The sequence below is a fragment of the Anopheles gambiae genome, chromosome 3 (genome assembly GCF_943734735.2).
Source record: "Anopheles gambiae chromosome 3, idAnoGambNW_F1_1, whole genome shotgun sequence".
Lineage (NCBI taxonomy): Eukaryota > Metazoa > Arthropoda > Insecta > Diptera > Culicidae > Anopheles > Anopheles gambiae.
In genome coordinates, this window is record NC_064602.1 from 57,815,042 (window position 1) to 57,833,415 (window position 18,374).

Here is an 18,374-nt window from a genome sequence, read left to right on the forward strand (position 1 = left end):
TCCACATCACTCTGAAATTTCATTTCCATCGTTATAATCAGAGTGTATTTAGACCAGGTAGTCTCGTCCCATACAAATTGACAACTAATTTTGGAAACAAAAAAGCTCCTTTTGACATAATGGGTGAAATGAATTTCCATACCGTATTAATACACGATGCGCAATCTCAGATTGCGCATATATTCGTTTTATCAAAACATATGTCATTTCGCGTAGCCAACCCTGAGCTATAAAAGTAATTTCCATACAATTTCAGATTGCACCAAGATTGCGCATAAATTTTCAAGATTATATGTCCGAGATATATAATTTTTTTTTTTTGACAGATAAATATATCAAACCGATCCGTTTGATAGATAAATATATATATCGTCTATTGCTACGGATAGGTACATTCTGTTCTTAGCAACACATACCCCAAACGCCACAGATTAAGCTTAAACAACTACCCAAGTGCCACAAATCCACTAAACGACCACTAAACGGGGTCTAAACGACTCAAGCTCTCAAGCTTAATCGACTGGAAAATCGAATGACCATAGAAAAAAAAAACGAAAGCTCCACACTTTGTCCGAATCCGAGTAACTCGGGAACAGATTGTACTGAAAAAATGTTTTCTAAATTTAATATTGCCCCAGTCGTCAACTCGTACGACTTAACAACATGTCCGTCATGGGTTCAAGTCCCGAATAGACCGTGCCCCCATACGTAGGACTGACTATCCTGCTATCGTAATAAAAAGTCACTGAAAGCCAAGCTCACTTCACTAGCGGGTACAGGCAGGCCTTGACCGACAGCGGTTGTTGAGCCAAACAAGAAGAAGAAGTATTAGTTTATTAAATTGTCATGAGAATATTATATCGATATTGGATTACGAATTTAAAAGATATAGCCTCTAAAGTCGGTGGCTACCCGTTTAGTCTTTTTGCCTGGAATATGATGTTTTTTGGTTGACAGTGACAGGGTTAAAGCAACGGAATGACAGATGGAGAACGCAATCGTTAACCCTGTAATTTTATCTGCGGCGAAATAGCACTGCTGTCAAAACAGTAAAATGGATTCGATTAGTTTTTTCTTATTGTTGTCGCTTGTTTCTTATGTTTGCTACGAAGCTGTACCGTCTAGTTTCTGAATATTTGTTGCAAACAGACACGATATAGCAAATGAGATCTATTGTTTGTGTAATTGTTGTGTCTGTTGGTATTTATAGTTTAACAGTATTCTAGAATTACGACCGCAGTATTGCACACCACATCCCGAGGGTGCTGCAAAACGTCATATAATCACGCATCGCCAATACGATACGATTGTTCAAACAAACCTTTATAGCTGAATCCACACGAATCGAAACGGTACAGCGAGGACGATATCGAAATACAACTACTAGAAACTCGAACCACTAGCGTCCATCAACTCGCACCCGTACCGGGTTCGTGGTTTCGTTCTCAGTTCCCGACATCAGTTTTATAATTGAACGACGCAGGACGGGGCGTTTCCGATTAAATTCGGAAGTAAGCTCAAACCACGGAACTAAGCCTGGTCCCTGGTACGATATGATGGTCCCATTTCGACGTAAGAAATCTAACAAACAATTTCCAGTGAAAGTATGTACCTTTGATTCGGAGCTTGAATTTCACCTTGAGGTAAGTTACTGCATCTGAGTGGTACACCAAAAAAACCGTATTATGATAATCCAATGTCATTTGTTTTGTTCGTAGCACCGAGCAACAGGTAGATACTTGTTTGAATTAATATGTCGAACGATCGGCCTGCGCGAGACATGGTACTTTGGGTTGCAGTTCGAAGATTCCAAAGGAAACCTGTCATGGCTGAAAATGGACAAGAAGGTCCAGGATCAGAGCGTGCACATGACAAACGGTAGCTGTATGTTTATATTCTTAGCCAAGTTTTTTCCCGAAAATGTGGCTGAAGAGCTGGTACAGGAGGTAACGCAGCATCTGTTCTTTCTACAAATAAAACAAGCCATATTGTCGATGGATGTGTACTGTCCGCCGGAGGCATCTGTGTTGCTTGCCTCATACGCGGTGCAAGCCAAGGTTAGTTTGAGGAAGAACTTAATAACTCATCAATAGTTGATTAATTGTTTATGGTTCTGTTAGTACGGCGATTATGACGAAGCAGTATGCAAGCCAGGGATGCTGATCAGCGAAAATTTGCTGCCGCAACGCGTGATCGATCAGTATCAAATGACACCCCAAATGTGGGAAGAACGCATTAAAACGTGGTATGCAGATCATCGAGGTATGTCCAGAGATGAGGCAGAAATGGAATATCTAAAGATTGCGCAGGATCTGGATATGTTTGGTGTCAACTACTTTCCTATAACGGTAAAGTATATTTGTGCAAGTAATATGTTTTGCGCCACACATCATCATCTAATGCCGTTATTTATAGAACAAGAAAAACACGGAAGTTTGGCTTGGTGTGACGGCGTTGGGATTGAACATTTATAACAAAGAAAACAAGTTGCTGCCAGTGACAACTTTCCAGTGGAATGAAATCCTGCACATCAGTTTCGACGATCGAAAGTTTGTGGTGAAAACTAATGACAGCAAAAGCCCCAAGCCTGTGATATTCTATTCGCAAAAGCTGCGCATCAACAAATTGATATTGGATCTGTGCGTGGGCAACCACGATCTTTACATGAAACGGCGCAAACCCGATACGATGGAAATTCAACAAATGAAAGCCCAAGCGAAAGAGGAAAAGCAACGAAGGCAAGTCGAGCGGAATAAGTTAACGCGCGAAAAGCAGCTGCGTGAAGCGGCAGAGCGAGAAAAGGCAGCGATGGAGCAGAGACTGATGCAGCTGCAGGAAGAGATGAGAGCCGCGAACGAAGCTTTGGTATTTCTTTGTCGAGCAATTTGAAGCTTCGTTTTGCTATACTAATTGCTTGTCAATCTGCATTCGATCTTTTTTAGCATCGCAGTGAAGAGGCAGCGGAACTTTTGGCGGAAAAAAATCGCCTTGCGGAGGAAGAGGCAATGCTACTCTCTCACAAGGCCCAGGAAGTCGAGCAGGAGATCAATCGGATGCGTATGACTGCTCGCAAAACGGAAGAAGAAAAGATGTACCTGGAGCGAAAGACACAAGAAGCAGAGTTACTCACTGCTCGCATGATGGAGGAGTCACGCAAACGAGCTTTAGAGGCCGACAAGTTGAAAAATGAACTGATACACGCGCGTGTGGCAGAAAAGGAAGCGAAAGAAAAATTGCTGAATTTTCTAAGTCGAACATCCACCGAATCGATACTCATTACACCTTCTTCATCACCGGAATCTCCTATGCATGAAATGCATTCGTACGATCTCTTGGCCGACGGTGATATGGAACAACTTTCACTGGAAATCGAAAAAGAACGGTGAGAACAAAGTGCCACTTTTGAAAGTACATCTTTTAATAAATTTGCATGGGTAATTGTTTTTTTACCCTAATTTGCTATTTTTAGGGTTGAATACTTGGCCAAGTCGAAACAAGTACAGAATCAGCTCAAGGAGCTTCGCTCTGAAATTGAGCAACTAAAAATCGGTGAGAATCAATGCCCACTGGATGACATCAATGCCGAGCAGTTGCGGCTAGGTGAGACAAAATATTCCACCCTGAAAAAGGTTAAGTCCGGTTCAACAAAAGCACGAGTAGCATTTTTTGAGGAACTGTAAGTTGTGTTTAACTTATGCAATTCATTGTTTTTGTCTGAATTTACATTGGGTTACGTACGCTTATTTTAATTTGCTCTTTTTATTTTTCAATACTTTTTGAAGTTCTTTGCTTACTTTTGTTCATGCCGCAAAAAGTATACGGATCAAATATGATCATTTTGAAAAACGCTTTCATCCTCGTTGCTCCAAATTCTTACCTCGTTGTTTCTATATTTGAGTTTATCTCTACAAACTAAACACATACCACATATGTTGGCGAAATATTGACTATTTTCACACAAGAAAGCCAAAAAAAGTTTATAACAAAAGTATGTCCAAATGTTTGTGTTGAAATGGTGCTCCCGATTGTTTTTAGTAGAAACGATAGAAAGTGTTTCGGGTAACACATGGTTCAAGTTAACGCCTTAATTAGATTGATTCAACGCTTAAAGAGATTTCGCTTATATTGTCTGCATTAATTCAATGTCGCCATTACTATCGATGATAGTTCGACGATATGCTATGGTCAAATTAGTTTTGTTAAATATATTTCACCCTTTTTTCGAAGATAGTTAATGTCTTTAATACATTTCTTCTTTCTTAAACAAGTCATTTAATTTGCAAATTGCCAATGGCGAAAAGCCAGCAATTACCATTAAGACCTCATCTACTTTTACTTTGTTACGATGTTTTGTTTTATTAATCCCATTGACGCATACCCCAGCTAGTATAGTAGTATAAAATACAGCGTACCCATTAGCTATAAATCACATTTACGTAGTATTTTCAATTTATGTTACAGTAAAATGATGGAGTATATAGTTTTACAAATATTAATTAGATACAAATAACCGAATGACGGTGTGTATTATAATTTATGTGAGATTGCTGCATTCATCACTATGACTAGTGTACCATAATAATAGGTTTTTATAGATTATATTTTCATCTTTCAACAGCTATAAGTAGTAACACTTCATTTGTTTCTTTTTACGAACATCGTGTAGCGCGTATAATAAAGTATGTTAATTCATCTTCGTACCTTTATTTTCATTGTTTACATTCATAAATACCACACCCTCGCTTCCCTTCACTTGTTTGTCACAACTGTGCGTGTTCTATATATTTGTTTGGGTTTTTCTGTTGGTGTTTCTGGTGTTCGTGTTAATTGCAATAATGGACATAGCATTTTTTTGGAGTATGGAATTCAATCGATAGTGCCATTTGCAAACAACAGCTTTAAATGCTGAGTTTTATTAATCGACCACATCTGCCAGCGGATGTGTTCTAAAAAAATAATAATAATAAAAGAGAAGGTACAAGTTATTGCATATTCCAAATTTCAAAATTATGCTGATATTATTTTGGATTCCATTTTCCGTATTGCCGTAAGAAAACACATCTCATTTGTGATTCATTGTATTCGGTTGTTATTATTTATTTGAGTGTACAGTTCTATCTTGTGTAACAATTCAGCATTATCATATGTCATCAGAAAATTAAAAAAATGTAACGGTTTTGGGTGTAACACTGCTCAGCGATAAATGCACTGTTCAACGGTGTCCGGGTTGCTGAATGAAAATAAATGCTTATGCTCAATTCTGTAAATTACAGAGAGCCGGAAGAATCGATAGTGTAAAACATTACGATCGGTTACGATTTTCTCGTATCTAGCACAACCTATCTCAGGAATGACAACTATTATAAGGTGCCTTGCAAAATTAACGAACATATCAGGCAGTTTCGAACGAAACCAAAGCCAGAAAAGAGCTCGGGCCATGAGAGCAAATGCGAACGAATTGTTAGGACTATTGTTATGCCGAAAAACTTCAACAGACTGCCAGTTTCTTCTAATGAGGTGACACAATCGAAAAGTGAACGTTTTCTATTGAAATAGATTCAAATGTTCCTGCGTCGACAATAAATTGAAATTTGATGTTTATAATCCACAATGCATTTATTATTGGTTTCAAAAATGACCAGATCGATTTAAATAAACAATTATTAGCTATCCGAACATAATGCTTGAACTTTACATCTCATGTGTATAAAATTTAATCATTTATTTTGTTAGCTCGCATTGCGTAAGTAATTTTTTGTTTCAATTTGAAGCTTTCAACCGTTTTTAGAACCTTTCGTGAAACGTTTCAAACTACGAAACGAGCCCCTATCCCAAGAATATCAAACTATGGGCCCCAACCATCCTACTGCTCAGTCATAACCCACTAAGGGAGTATTATCTATCCACAGTTTTGTTCGTGACAAAAGTCAATCTTCAAAATTCTTTCATATTTAGTCCGAGTGTGTGCATGTATCAGCCCGAACTTGCTAATTGATTAGTGTCTGCCGCTAAGGTCAGAAGCAGTCTAGATACAGAGCTTGATCGAATAAAACTATCCAAATGCCGCTGAAAGCTGTGTGTGTGCTGAACGGAGAAGTGAAGGGGACGATATTTTTCGAGCAGAGCGTAAGTAAAATGCTTATCAGTTTTTTTTTTCTCTTTCCTGTCGTAATTTAGAATGTGAGCTACGTCAAATGCTATGGTTGTTTCTCGCGGAAATCATTTGCAATTTTATGTAACCTTGAATTCTGTACATAAAACACGCCTGTAGTTACGAAACTCTACTTTTCGACAATTGTATGCGGAAGAAATTCTCGTACTAGAGCGTGTACAATGTCTTATTGAAGCCAAGAAAAAAAAAGCGCTTCGTCATGACCGCTGGCATTTGATGTGACGCCATTACGTGTAGCGCCGGGTTCTTTAGCATAACAATAACAACACCAATAGCAACAAAACCTTACCGTGCGGCATAGACAAGGACTTGCAGAGTTGCGTTCGATAAGCTGTAGTGAAATTCTCCATTCATTCACATTAATTCAACTCATCTCATTAATCTAATGCAGGGTGAGTCAGATCCGGTAAAGGTAACCGGCTCGGTAACTGGCCTGAAGCCGGGAGATCATGGATTCCACATTCATGAGTTTGGAGACAACACCAATGGTTGCATGTCAACAGGCGCCCACTTCAATCCGTACGCCAAAACTCATGGAGGTCCGGACGCCGAAGAACGCCATGCCGGTGACATGGGAAATATTGTTGCAGATGAAAATGGTGAGGCAAAGGTAGACTTGACCGCTACGCAAATTGCCCTAAGCGGAGCTTTGAACGTCGTGGGACGTTCGTTGGTGGTTCACGCTGATCCGGACGATTTGGGCGTAGGGGGACATGAACTGAGCAAGACTACTGGCAATGCTGGTGCTCGACTGGCCTGCGGTGTGATTGGACTGTGCAAAATTTAATCCATTCGCTAACATTCAATCTACATTTCCCGCGTTATCAAACAAATAGAGACAAGACAACGCGCACCCTCTTGCAACAATGGTGAACTAGGTAACATGTTAGATGCGGGGAAATTAGATGTAAAACTGTTGTATGTTTCGTTACTAATGGGGAAGGTCTGTCATGTACACTGATAATAATATCAATAAATGTGTGAAAAGCCAAAATACACTGTAAATCTGTTACTTAGCTGCGTCGAACTGCAACGAGTGTTCCCAGTGAGTGGAAGAATGTGTACACTTATTAAGTTACCCCTTGAGATGTTGTTTTTCCTTCCTTGCAGGGTTCGTCCGTGGCTGTAACCGGTGCATTAGAGGGTTTACGGCCGGGTAAGCATGGGTGTCATATACACGAGTTTGGCGATTTTTCACGCGGTTGTCTCTCGACTGGGCCTCACTACAATCCGGACGGGAACGATCACGGGGCTCCGGATGACGCGAATTGCCATGTCGGTGATCTCGGTAACATCGTGGCCTATAGCACCGGATTGGCCAAAATACAAATCGCGAATAAAAAATTAACTCTCGTCGGTGACCGAAGCATCATAGGGCGGACGCTCTCCATATCCGAGTACGAGGATGATTTAGGGCGAGGAAAACATGATTATAGTAAAACTACCGGAAATTCTGGTAACTGCATTGCCTGTGCAATTATTGGTGTCGCTCGCGAAGAATACTTTGCCGAACGATTGCATCTGACCACGGACGAGTGATGAATACTTAATATTAACAGCAAGCCTTATCCAGTGGGAAATTTGTCCTTCTAAAGCTAAAGCTCCCAGTTCGATTTGTTATGCTTAAAGTGTTGAATTAATTCTTTTACTTGCAACATATTCTACAAAGTATATTATTTATACTGTTTACTAAGAAAGAAACTACGCAAATGCAAAATGATATCCATTGTCCACCCTCATTGTAGTATTGTACATAGCGTCCGACCATGACGTTCTTCTCCGTTTCTCTTTAAAAACTTATTTCGTACACAATTTAGCTACCATTGCTGTGGTACGGCCAGTACACGCATATGTTTAACACACATTCATATCATTATCGTGTATTAGTTTTTTTAAGCTTAAACATAGGAACCTATGACAAGTAATGCTATACCTGATCAACATCATTCTTTCCTCTATTGGGCGCATCGAGCCATTGATTGCAAAATAGTTTTATGTGTTGCAAGAAGCGAAGGAACCCAGCCAACGATCTGGGGGATCCAAGTTGCCATCATAATTCCTACTACTTTCGTCGTTATCGGACAATGATCCAGCCGGTGATAGGGGGCAACTTTTTCCTTCGCTCGTTTTCATACTGCGTTGTATGAAGTTGAGCATCTTTTGTACTTTGGCGCAATTAGGACTTTTCTTCACCGTTGGTTGGCACTCTACTATCGGCTCTTCGACATTTTTTCGTTGCACTAGAGTGTTTAGTGTGCTCACAAATTCTAGCGGTTTTATTTTCTTATTTTTTACTAGCGCTCTCGCTTGCTTCAATGCCAAGCTACCGCTATGCGATGGCAAACCAATCGGCAATACCGCTGTTTTGCTCTTCTTATGCTTACTGCCTTTCGCGACGGTTGTGTTGCTTATGGTTTTCGTCATCGAACCTCCAATGTTCTTTATCCTTAGTTTTGTAGGAGTAATGTGTTCCACAACAAGGCTGCTGCTTTCCGGTGATTTTGGCTTCTTGAACACCTCTTCTTCACTAATGTTGGCTGGTTTCTCAAATACTTTTAAACATTTTTCGAGCTTCCGCCCGATTAAATTAGTAGATTGCTCAACCGCATTACATGGCAAAGCAACTATTACATCTTCAGTGCATGCCGGCGCAGCTTGAATCGGCACGATCGGATCGATTTTTTGGTCCAGAATATCGTTCACTTTCAGTGAAGGGTTCACCGTCGAAGGAAACAGATCTTGTAACATATCGTCAATAAATCCTGTATCGAAGCTTGTTGAAAGATTTGCATAATCGGACGCTGCAGGCAAGCATTGTGATGATGTTGGTTCAGCAGGTGTTGGGCTTTGTGGCTGCAGTTCAGTGCCCCCATTATTACCAGCTAAAAAGTCCAAGCTGAAATCAATTGCTGCAACATTGTCCATCGAGTTTTCGTAACTATAGCACTCGCTGGAGAAGTTATTCCCAAAGCTGATATCTGGTGACTGTCGTTGATAATGGTACACAGTGCTCTCCTCGAAATTTTTAAACTTAAAATTTCGGAAGGGATACATGCAGTCATTTGCTTCACACTTGTATATAGCTTCATTTAAGTTGAGAAACAGATAACGCATCATGTTTTGTTTATTTCGATCTAAACAACGAGGGCATGGGATCGCCTGCTCCTGAAACGATACAAATCCATTCCATTCAGTACGCTTGACAGCTCATAGTGCCCGGCGTCAGAACTTTTCTTACCTTGGCCGGATCCTCATCGATATATATTTTACGAACTGATACTTTACTGGTTGAGTGATATCCCTTTTGAATATGCTGAACTAGCAGCTCCATAGAATTGCACGTATTTCCTGTCATAATTTAAGGTAATTTTCAGCTCCTGATTGTGCTGTTTACAATTGTTTTCTTTTTTGTACTGTTGCTTCTTGCACGCACTGCACACATGATTGAAACAGGACAATTTTGTTGACATTTAAAAAGAAATACGCCGGGCTACATATTTTATTCAAACTTAAAAAAAAAACATAAATATAAATAATTTATGAATGCTGAACAAAAATATTAATTAACAAAAACAAAAGTGTGTGTAAGGAGGTTTCGTCATGATGCAAAGTGGGTAAAATTAAGGATTAGCCCTCTACGTTACGTTAGCGTTACGCGTAACGCCTGTTAATCTCAAACCCAAGTAGCATTTTTGTTGAACGTCTATTTATCTCAAACCCAAGCAGCATTCGCTAGAACTAGAACGGCGATACGATTATTTAAATACTACAATGTGCACCATTTGTACAAAAGCAAGTGAGACTTGAGTGTTGGTGGATAGTGTTGATGATACCTGTGTATCTGACCACACTACCATTCATATAAATTTTTGCTCGGAAAATTAGAAGGGTATATATGTCATGATTAGATGAAGCTAGGCGAAACACATTGCAAGAAAAGGACAGCAATATAATGATGAGTTGTAATATGCCATCTATTAAGCAAACCAATAAAGCTTTTGTTTATTTTCTTCTATGGATATTCGAATTTCCAGTCGTTTAAGCTTAATCTGTGGCGCTTGAGTCAGTCTTATTCAAGTGTTCAGCGGAATGCTCGATCGAGGTAATTTGTTCTGGAACAAGATGAAAAGATTACCAATCTACCAGAAATTCAATATCTAAGATATCAGATCAACGTGCCAGTTTTCCCATTTATTCAGAGCATTTTTACCGGCGATTCTGCTTTGGATGACATTTCCGATTTAACATTATTTTTAACACTGCCGCCGTATAGGATGAGAAACCTTCTTTTAAACTTAATGTTGGATCATAGTACACATTATAACCATAACATTCTCATATCATAACTGTTCGTTGATCATAGTTCACAGTGTTGCATTCTGGACTATAATAGTAGGGAATGCAAATAACACAATAAGTTTTAATAAACCTATCAATTGCAGCTCGTCGTAGTCTGGCAATTCAGTACACAACACTTAATCGTTTTAGAAGTAAAATATTAGAGTAATTTGCCAATGGTTGCACACCACCCCATTATTGCACACTGCCTATAAATTGTTGTTTATCCAAATATTTATAACACATTGGTGAAAGCCAGCATTTTTCCTTTAATATTGAGCATTTCTGCCGCATAGTATACTTATTTATTTTTTTAAACGAACACTTTTTCGATTTTTTTAAACGCAAATGACGACTGATTTCGATCAAACGAACTAAAAAATAGTTGAACCGCTAAGAATTGTGCTTCACTAAGTAAGGTTTAATTCGCTCTATGAACCACTCAAACTGTATATTTTGATTTAAATCAAACAAATATACGGTAGAACACCGATTATCCGGGCAGCTCGGGGCCGGTCGGTTGTCGGTAAATCGATTTGCACGGATAATCGTCCAATGTCAAATTCATATAAAAATCACAAAATTCACAAGTTTTATGATTAATTCACCTTGAATCAATTGATTAATTGTTAGTAGAATATTATTGTAATCAATAACTATACTATAACTATAACTATACCCAAGCGCCACAGATTTAGCTTAATCGACTGGAAAATTGAATATCCATAGAAAAAAAATTAAAGCTCCACAGCTTCATTGGTTTGATCAATAGATGGCGTATTACAACTCATCATTATATTGCTATCCTTTTCTTGCAATGTGTTTCGACAAGTTTCATCTTATCATGACCTATATAGCCTTCTAACTTTCTGAGCAAAAATTTATATGAATGGTCGTGTGGTCAGATACGTGGGTATCAACACCAACGACCATTACTCAAATCTCACTTGCTTCAGTGCTGGTGGTGTCCGTTGGAGTTTAGTATTTAAACAATCGTATCGCCGTTCTAGTTCTAGCGATGCATAACTTCAATGCGAAACCATACAACAGTACAGAGGAAATGAGAAAGTTCTCCTCCAAGCGATGAAGGCTCAACTGGTTGGGGTATCCCACCAACAGAGAGCGCCACCAGCTTTTTCGCTATTTTTAGAATGCATGAGTCGTTTGCCGTCTGCTAAACGAAGTCTTTCTATATTCCGTTTAGGTAGAGAACTTGAGTTGTTTAGAAGCCGTTTAGTGGTCGTTTAGTGGATTTGTGGCACTTGGGATAGGTTTAACAGCTGTTCATGAACAAAAATGAATTTTTAAAATACTGAAAAGCCCGCCGGTTAATCCGCCCCGGATAATCGCCCAAATAGCTAGCTCGAACTCCATAGCCGATTTGGGGCGATTTAACGGAAAATCGTTCCGATGTCATACTTTGTGGGTGATTAAGAGATGAAACGGTACTTGGTGGAACCATAAAGGTGTTTAACAAGCATACGGTACTCTTTGGAACCTTATGGCTGATTAGCACTATGTGTGGGGTGGACGATGGAACTTTATGGCTTGTTAAGAACGTCTACCGAACTTGGTGGAACTTTATAGCTTTTTAATGTATGACATCGGTACAAGATGGCTCTTGTCTAAGTGTCAAAGACTGACGCCATCAATCATCTCATTGCAGCTTCATAAGTTAGATTCGATAATTGAAGAAAGAATATTGAGTGAAGTCATTGTGATTGTACAGTAAATTGTGTGAAATTATGTGTAATTCATCAATACAAAGGATTTAAAAATATACACATATGATTAAACGAAAAAAATCTTGTTGTTTATTTCATCGATGACGCATGCTTGAAAATAAAACATAAAGAAAAATAATCCCTGGCACCGTGGCATAAGGAAGCTGCTTAGGCGCTATTTAGAAAAACCACATGGAACTTTGATGCTGTTTATCTACTGCAAAAGGCGAATTAAAGCAGCGATCTTTAGCATGCCAAAATTAGTTGCTTAAGCAATTTTGGCTATTTGGGCGACGTTCTACTGTAGTTAATTCTCACGATTCGGTAGCAAATATTATGACTTTTTGTACCAAACACTTATTTAAATCCACTGTTTGATAATTGGAACAAAGAGAGTACTTCGATCCTTTGTATTGCACAGGCCAAAGCCTCCTTTTTTCACCGTGCTTTTTTGTCTATTTCAGTGTTTTGGAAAGTGTTCAATAATTGCAGCAATAATAGAATTTTGAGTGTTTGTTAGTGTGCGACAATTGGAAGTTTGAACAGATTTCAAAAATAGTACAGTGGAGCGCCGTTTATACGGGCTTCTCGGGACTTGACCTCGCCCGGATATGCGAATAACACGGATAATGAGTCAAATGGTATATTTTATCACCTATTCCTGATTAATTTTTGGAAAATTATCTTATTTTTTGATAAAAGGAACCCAGTTTTTATCAACTTGATGTTTTTCCCATAAGAATATTTGAAATTTGCCTTGAATTATCGTGTCTTTTGTTATGACAATGTGCTCTTTTAACCGCTTTTCCAAATATCCTCCTCATAACGCAATGTCACCTTTGTATGGAACTGTCATTTCTCAACAGCACGGATAAACGGATAGCCGGATAAAAGGTACCCGGATAAACGGCGCTCCACTGTATTTCTTTACAATATTTATAATTTTTCTGCCTAAAATAAAATATACATACTATTTTTTAAACAATCGTTTAATCATGTATAATAGACACACACACAACAAGAATCATATAAACATTTGCCACAATATTACGTTTGGAATGAGTTAGATTCGTACAAATTTCTATTGAAGTTCTTTCGTATTTTAAAAGTTTATTTACATTGCATAGTGCATAACAGATTACCTATACATGAAACAATGTCTTATGTACAACATAAACCAAAATGCATTTAATTATGATTGGAACGATTTTGGATAGATGTAGATGACCACGTGAGACGCCATGAACATTTGTAAAGGACGTAAGTAGATAAAAAGTCAGAAAAAAGCATCAGAAAAGAAACATTGACAAGCAATAATAAATAAAACAAAAATAAATAGTTATTCTAGGAGAGCTCCTTGCGTATTACTCTTAAAAAGGGTGGGAAAGGTTGAAGTAAACTCCCAGGAACTGGTATTCTATCAACATAATAATTCTCACACGTAAGCGGCGTTTCATGCAGGTATGGTCCGCCTCATGCTTTGCACTTAAAATGGTGTTTCTTCCGAGGAATTCCAGTTGGTCCATCGGTAAGTTCACAGATGTGCAAACCGATCCTTTTCAGTGGATGGCATTTTGTTTTTGGATTACCCCATCGTCCGTTGAATTTCATCCATTTGGGTTGTAATGAGCTGCGCCCTACAAGTATATCGAAATGTTTAGTTAAGAGCACAAGAAATACTACCCGAAGGATCTTAAGATTCAAACACCTTCTGACACCGTTGTTACCTTGAGCACCATTCTCGTAGATGATCTGAACGTTTCTCCAGGTTGACCATGGCATACCGAATCCGTTAATATCGTACAGCCGCGGAACGCGTACGAATTTGTGTTTACCCGGTGCAGTCCACAGACCATGGGAACCTTCAGCGGCGAAAAGCACCGGATGATTGCTAGATGTGACGACTGTTTTGGGGAACGTTGGCTGCTGAAGAATTCCTTTCCTTGTTTCCTGGCTGTGATATTCGAACGTTCCCGTAAGCCTTTCATATGAATAAAATGCTCCAGCATCGTGAGCCGACACATACATTTCCTGTGAAATAAGTGGCACAATCAACGGTAGCAAGGGTAAGGCAATCAAATAGCTTCTTACATCTGGTTCCTTTCTGCCTCGGAAGTATAAACTCATATGCTCCCAATCGCCTACGTGGCTGCCAAATTCTTTTTTTGTGCCGAGACACATGCCAAATATTAAAGGAATCGGCCATGGACCGAACGGTCCCAGGTCAATTGTGCACATCACCTTCCCCTGTAAATATGATATGAACCGATGAGCGTATGTTTTGAAAAATGATTCTGACGAATTCTTCATTTACCTGACTATAGGGATAGAACATCCAGTATGTGACGTGAAAGTGGGGGAAATCGTGCGAAGCTTCGTCGCCATATCGTTCCGTATCGTGTCTCCGTTCGGTGATTGTTTCCCATTCTTCATTTTCTTCACTTCGTGGTGTATTTTCGATGGAATTGTCCGTGTTGGAGTTGAAATTTTGCTTACCATTTCCTTCGTCGGAATTGATAAAAACTCTTCTTCCTACGGTCAAATCTTCTGCACTTTGTTTAGACGGCAGATCTGTGTTGTGAACTGTTTCGTCGTGCAGTTTTATGGACTCCTCAAGTTCCCGCTTCTTGCGTATCAGTCGGATACTTTTTTCTACCTTATTGATCGTCTGCCGCAGGTTCGGTTGCAGTTCAAAAATGTTCTTGGGCGTTGGGGCGTAAGGATTCCGCTTAAACTGTGGTCGTTCTTTCACTGTGTATGCTACCTCTGCAATATGAGATAAAACAGAAACAGATTAGAAGCTGTGCATATTAACACTCATCACAAGATTGCTGGTTAGTTGGGCATACCATTTTCCTGATTGTTTGTATTGTGAAGCAGATGAGTTGATGGATATTCGGTCGTTGTGGTTGGTTGGGAAAAGGACAAACTTTGATCGGGCTTGTGCGACATTTCGGAGGGGGAATGCTTGCACATGCTGACCACCGCGTAGATTGGCACATTTTCGTTGAGCGGATTCTGGCCGTGGATGAAGGATTCCTTACGAGTGATTAGCTCATCGATGTCGCTGTTGGTCACTAGATACCAATTCTTGGACTCATTGCCGATTGGTAGATCAAACAGTAAATCCAACGATACAGCGGAATCCTTGAAGTTGCGTTTATTGCGAAACCGTCCTTGCCGCTGGTCCGCTGGGTCATAGTAGGACAGTTCGTTGGTCATATCATTGTCGTAGTATTTGAGATCATCAAGCTCTGTAATTTCACTGCCCGGATAAACGGTGACCACTTTCGCTTCCTCTGCGTGTACATGCTCAAGAAATTTCGAAACATCGCCGGGCATGTATTTTTCATTCGGTGCCAACCACACTAATGGAGCCCATTGTTTTACTAGAGCTTCCACTGTAAAAATAAATTAAGAAAAAACATACAGGAAACGTTCAAGTTCATGTCTTAAAACGGTTGAATTTATAAGACGAATTGCTTGCTTAGTTAATATAAGATCACATATAAGATCACACATCAAAATCCGAAGTTTACATGAAGTATTTAAATTTACACAACTTAGAGAATGGCACTGAATCTCTACAATGATCCATCGAAACGCGTAACATTTTTAATCTTTAAAATTGTTCATTGTTTCTTTTTGTTGTTAAATTATTGATGCATTTGCATGTATATGTTCATAAAATAATATTTGCAGGTATACGATCTGGCCGATCTGTCATTCATTAAAAAAAAATATATGTTAAATGTTCATAGTCATGGATATAGATTTGATAAGCACTTATTTATGTGTATCACAATATTTGTCAAGCGTTTGATCAACAGTATTTTAAACATTCTATTCTACAAAGCATTGCTTAAGCAGAACGAAAATTAAATGCAAAGTTTGGCACGAAGTTGATTTGTCAAACCCGGCTGTTTCATCGTGAGTTGTATACGCATCGTTTCGTTTGTGGCCAACTTCTTCTACCGAACTCTCTTTCTCATACGTGACATCCAAAAGGCGAAATGTCTGATTGGATGCGTCGCCTCGGTCGCATGATCATGCGCCGAACGTCTCTTTTCTCAAACTTTCACTTATTTCTGCAGCTCGAACCACAACGGGTTTGTGAATCGGCAACGGCCAATGCTTAGCTTCCAGCCAAAGTCAAGTTCAGCACAAGGCTAGAGAAAGAAGGAAGCCAGAAAGCTTCAGCAAATGACTAGCAGCGAACTACATCGGCAAAATCGTAGACATGCAATCCGTACCAGGAAGCGTTAACCAAACCCAAACCAAATGGTTAGTCGTGCGAGAAAGGTAAAATCAAAGCTGCGGCTACCAGGTGCGTTTGGTGGAGAAAATGAGTGAAAGGATGTATGAACGGGGCATTCGTGCTAGATCAACACAAATTCATTGAAATAGTGTTAGTTCACATCCATCCCGCTGAAACCTACCTTTTTCTCGATCCGATAGGTGATGCAAGTCTGCGCTTTCTAATGACTGACATTTCAGTGCTGATAGCAAACCCAGAAAAATGAAGCAGATACTTTTGTACGGTTTCACAAAGTTCATGTTCCCGCTGGAAGTGTCCGCTGCTCAACACCGGGTTGGTATCGGATGCGGAGTTACCCGATAGCTTGAGCATAAGTGCAGATGGTGTATCACTATCTCTACGAACAAACAATCTGAGTGACTTTATACCGGGACAATGTATCGGATGTACTAGGTTGATGTGAACTCAATTAGAGCGCTACTCAAAAACTATAACTTATTTCGGTTGTTTGTTGTTTCACTTAACAATCAGTTAATTTACGATCTTTTTTGCTTTCACTCAACACATACACTGCCCACACTGATGCACACATGCACAAACACTTATAGCACATTTTCTAACACATTATTAATCAAACAAAATAAACACACTAAACACACTGTTTAATAATAAACCTATAATCTTCCTTCGTACCACCTCAGTTCGATGCTTTAAGTTTTAGTGCAATCACTCAAACAGCATATATGTTGAAACGGTATATTGGATTTCGTTTGTGTATGGTAGACTTAGGATGGCACGCTTGGGAAAAAACTACAATCCATATTAGCAGACTCTTTGGAAAGCAGTGAAAACGTTAACCGTCAAGTAATGCTTGGCAGCTTGTGCGCTTATTCGGGAGCGAATATTTACGTGCTCAGGCGATTTATAATGTTTCCGAGGAACAAAATAGCACGCAGACTATACACAAACAGTTGCGAATCTGCAGCCACTGAAGACGGCAGCGGTCCATCAGTGGATTGCCGCGCTAGGCACAACCGAACGACCGAGCTGAACGAAAGCCACGCTATACACTGACACCCATGCGTACGCAATTTATGCTCACAACCAAACAGCTGATACTCTCCTCCACCTTGCATGAATCGCGCGAACTATGAAATACAGTGCTGAACACAGTTTGTGCAGCACGTTGCAGTGAAAAGCGATAGCGAAAAATTAAATTTAAAACATTTTTCTTATTTTCAAGGGTGCACGGCTATTTTATATGTTGATTGTTCTGTATTTATCATTAGCATTGCAAGATAGTTCGGGGCATAAAATAAGGGCTTAAAAACACAAGCCTGCGTGTTAAATGTAGCCTCCGAGAGCAGCTTATGAAAGTTTCCTAAAGTATCAATTAAAAGCCTGTATTAATTTTATCTTATTTTAAATTGAATTGTGTTTGTGTGGGTTATTATTTGTAGTTATTTTCCCCATTGTTAAATGACACTAAGGGAAAAACAAAAATTAAGCTATTGCTATAAAGAAAAAAATTAAATTGAAATTGGACAGCAATTTACACAGCCATTATATACTAGGATCAAAATTGTAAAAAAAATACATTAGAAATGCTTGTACCCAAGATAAATCTCCACTATTACTACTACTTCCGCGTTGTGGATCGGTTATAAAGGACATCTATAGTTAATTTTTACAATTGGACAATTAAAACGGATACCTTGGAAAAACTCTCTTTGTGACAAAATGTTGATTTGCTTCTTGAAAACTTATTCAACGGTTGTATTGAGCATTCTCGATCTTAGCATTTTTTGAATGTTGCATAACTCAACAATGAGCAAACCGAGAGCAAAATCCATCAGATTAATACTATGTATTTGGCACAAAA

The 18,374-nt window shown here is 39.1% G+C and overlaps 5 protein-coding genes across 7 annotated transcripts; 3 read left to right on the top strand and 2 right to left on the bottom strand.

Moving 5' to 3' along the window:
- Positions 1–1,033: 1,033 nt before the first annotated feature.
- On the top strand, positions 1,034–5,604 carry LOC1272693 (moesin/ezrin/radixin homolog 2). Of its 3 annotated transcripts, none has more exons than XM_061661870.1 (7): positions 1,034–1,643; positions 1,719–2,057; positions 2,121–2,348; positions 2,416–2,865; positions 2,943–3,382; positions 3,470–3,676; positions 5,274–5,604. In XM_061661870.1, exons 1-7 carry the CDS (start codon positions 1,554–1,556, stop codon positions 5,296–5,298), a joined length of 1,779 nt encoding a protein of 592 aa, XP_061517854.1. In that variant the 5' UTR covers positions 1,034–1,553; the 3' UTR covers positions 5,299–5,604. The 3 variants fall into 3 exon arrangements, with proteins under 3 accessions (XP_061517854.1, XP_061517855.1, XP_311595.4); XM_061661871.1 differs by having other exon boundaries at positions 3,470–3,600; XM_311595.5 differs by having other exon boundaries at positions 3,470–5,604.
- Positions 5,605–5,796: 192 nt separating this feature from the next.
- Positions 5,797–7,166, top strand: LOC1272692 (superoxide dismutase [Cu-Zn]). The gene is made up of 2 exons (XM_311594.3): positions 5,797–6,126; positions 6,564–7,166. The coding sequence occupies exons 1-2, from the start codon at positions 6,061–6,063 to the stop codon at positions 6,957–6,959; spliced, it is 462 nt and encodes a 153-aa protein (XP_311594.2). The 5' UTR covers positions 5,797–6,060; the 3' UTR covers positions 6,960–7,166.
- LOC133390952 (uncharacterized) lies at positions 7,079–7,831 on the top strand. Its single transcript, XM_061661876.1, has 2 exons — positions 7,079–7,217; positions 7,283–7,831. The coding sequence occupies exons 1-2, from the start codon at positions 7,149–7,151 to the stop codon at positions 7,709–7,711; spliced, it is 498 nt and encodes a 165-aa protein (XP_061517860.1). The 5' UTR covers positions 7,079–7,148; the 3' UTR covers positions 7,712–7,831.
- Positions 7,832–7,990: 159 nt separating this feature from the next.
- Positions 7,991–9,632, bottom strand: LOC1272691 (uncharacterized). Its single transcript, XM_061661875.1, has 2 exons — positions 9,411–9,632; positions 7,991–9,337 (listed from the first exon to the last, which is right to left on the bottom strand). The coding sequence occupies exons 1-2, from the start codon at positions 9,525–9,527 to the stop codon at positions 8,165–8,167; spliced, it is 1,290 nt and encodes a 429-aa protein (XP_061517859.1). The 5' UTR covers positions 9,528–9,632; the 3' UTR covers positions 7,991–8,164.
- Positions 9,633–13,205: 3,573 nt separating this feature from the next.
- Positions 13,206–17,575, bottom strand: LOC3291071 (uncharacterized). The gene is made up of 6 exons (XM_061661872.1): positions 16,674–17,575; positions 15,084–15,635; positions 14,549–15,000; positions 14,326–14,481; positions 13,962–14,265; positions 13,206–13,871 (listed from the first exon to the last, which is right to left on the bottom strand). Exons 1-6 carry the CDS (start codon positions 16,789–16,791, stop codon positions 13,708–13,710), a joined length of 1,746 nt encoding a protein of 581 aa, XP_061517856.1. The 5' UTR covers positions 16,792–17,575; the 3' UTR covers positions 13,206–13,707.
- Positions 17,576–18,374: the final 799 nt, after the last annotated feature.

What these genes read in the sequence shown, in the direction of transcription:
- LOC1272693 (XM_061661870.1), top strand. Translation starts at nt 1,554, where the DNA reads ATGATGGTCCCATTTCGACGTAAGAAATCTAACAAACAATTTCCAGTG. An exon ending in TCAACTACTTTCCTATAACG is followed by an intron (nt 2,349 to 2,415) that starts GTAAAGTATATT and finishes CGTTATTTATAG; the next exon opens with AACAAGAAAAACACGGAAGT. An exon ending in GAGCCGCGAACGAAGCTTTG is followed by an intron (nt 2,866 to 2,942) that starts GTATTTCTTTGT and finishes GATCTTTTTTAG; the next exon opens with CATCGCAGTGAAGAGGCAGC.
- LOC133390952 (XM_061661876.1), top strand. Translation starts at nt 7,149, where the DNA reads ATGTGTGAAAAGCCAAAATACACTGTAAATCTGTTACTTAGCTGCGTC. An exon ending in AACTGCAACGAGTGTTCCCA is followed by an intron (nt 7,218 to 7,282) that starts GTGAGTGGAAGA and finishes CCTTCCTTGCAG; the next exon opens with GGTTCGTCCGTGGCTGTAAC.
- LOC1272692 (XM_311594.3), top strand. Translation starts at nt 6,061, where the DNA reads ATGCCGCTGAAAGCTGTGTGTGTGCTGAACGGAGAAGTGAAGGGGACG. An exon ending in CGATATTTTTCGAGCAGAGC is followed by an intron (nt 6,127 to 6,563) that starts GTAAGTAAAATG and finishes AATCTAATGCAG; the next exon opens with GGTGAGTCAGATCCGGTAAA.
- LOC3291071 (XM_061661872.1), bottom strand. Translation starts at nt 16,791, where the DNA reads ATGAACTTTGTGAAACCGTACAAAAGTATCTGCTTCATTTTTCTGGGT. An exon ending in TACAAACAATCAGGAAAATG is followed by an intron (nt 15,001 to 15,083) that starts GTATGCCCAACT and finishes CTCATATTGCAG; the next exon opens with AGGTAGCATACACAGTGAAA. An exon ending in CTACGAGAATGGTGCTCAAG is followed by an intron (nt 13,872 to 13,961) that starts GTAACAACGGTG and finishes ATATACTTGTAG; the next exon opens with GGCGCAGCTCATTACAACCC.
- LOC1272691 (XM_061661875.1), bottom strand. Translation starts at nt 9,527, where the DNA reads ATGACAGGAAATACGTGCAATTCTATGGAGCTGCTAGTTCAGCATATT. An exon ending in TCGATGAGGATCCGGCCAAG is followed by an intron (nt 9,338 to 9,410) that starts GTAAGAAAAGTT and finishes GTATCGTTTCAG; the next exon opens with GAGCAGGCGATCCCATGCCC.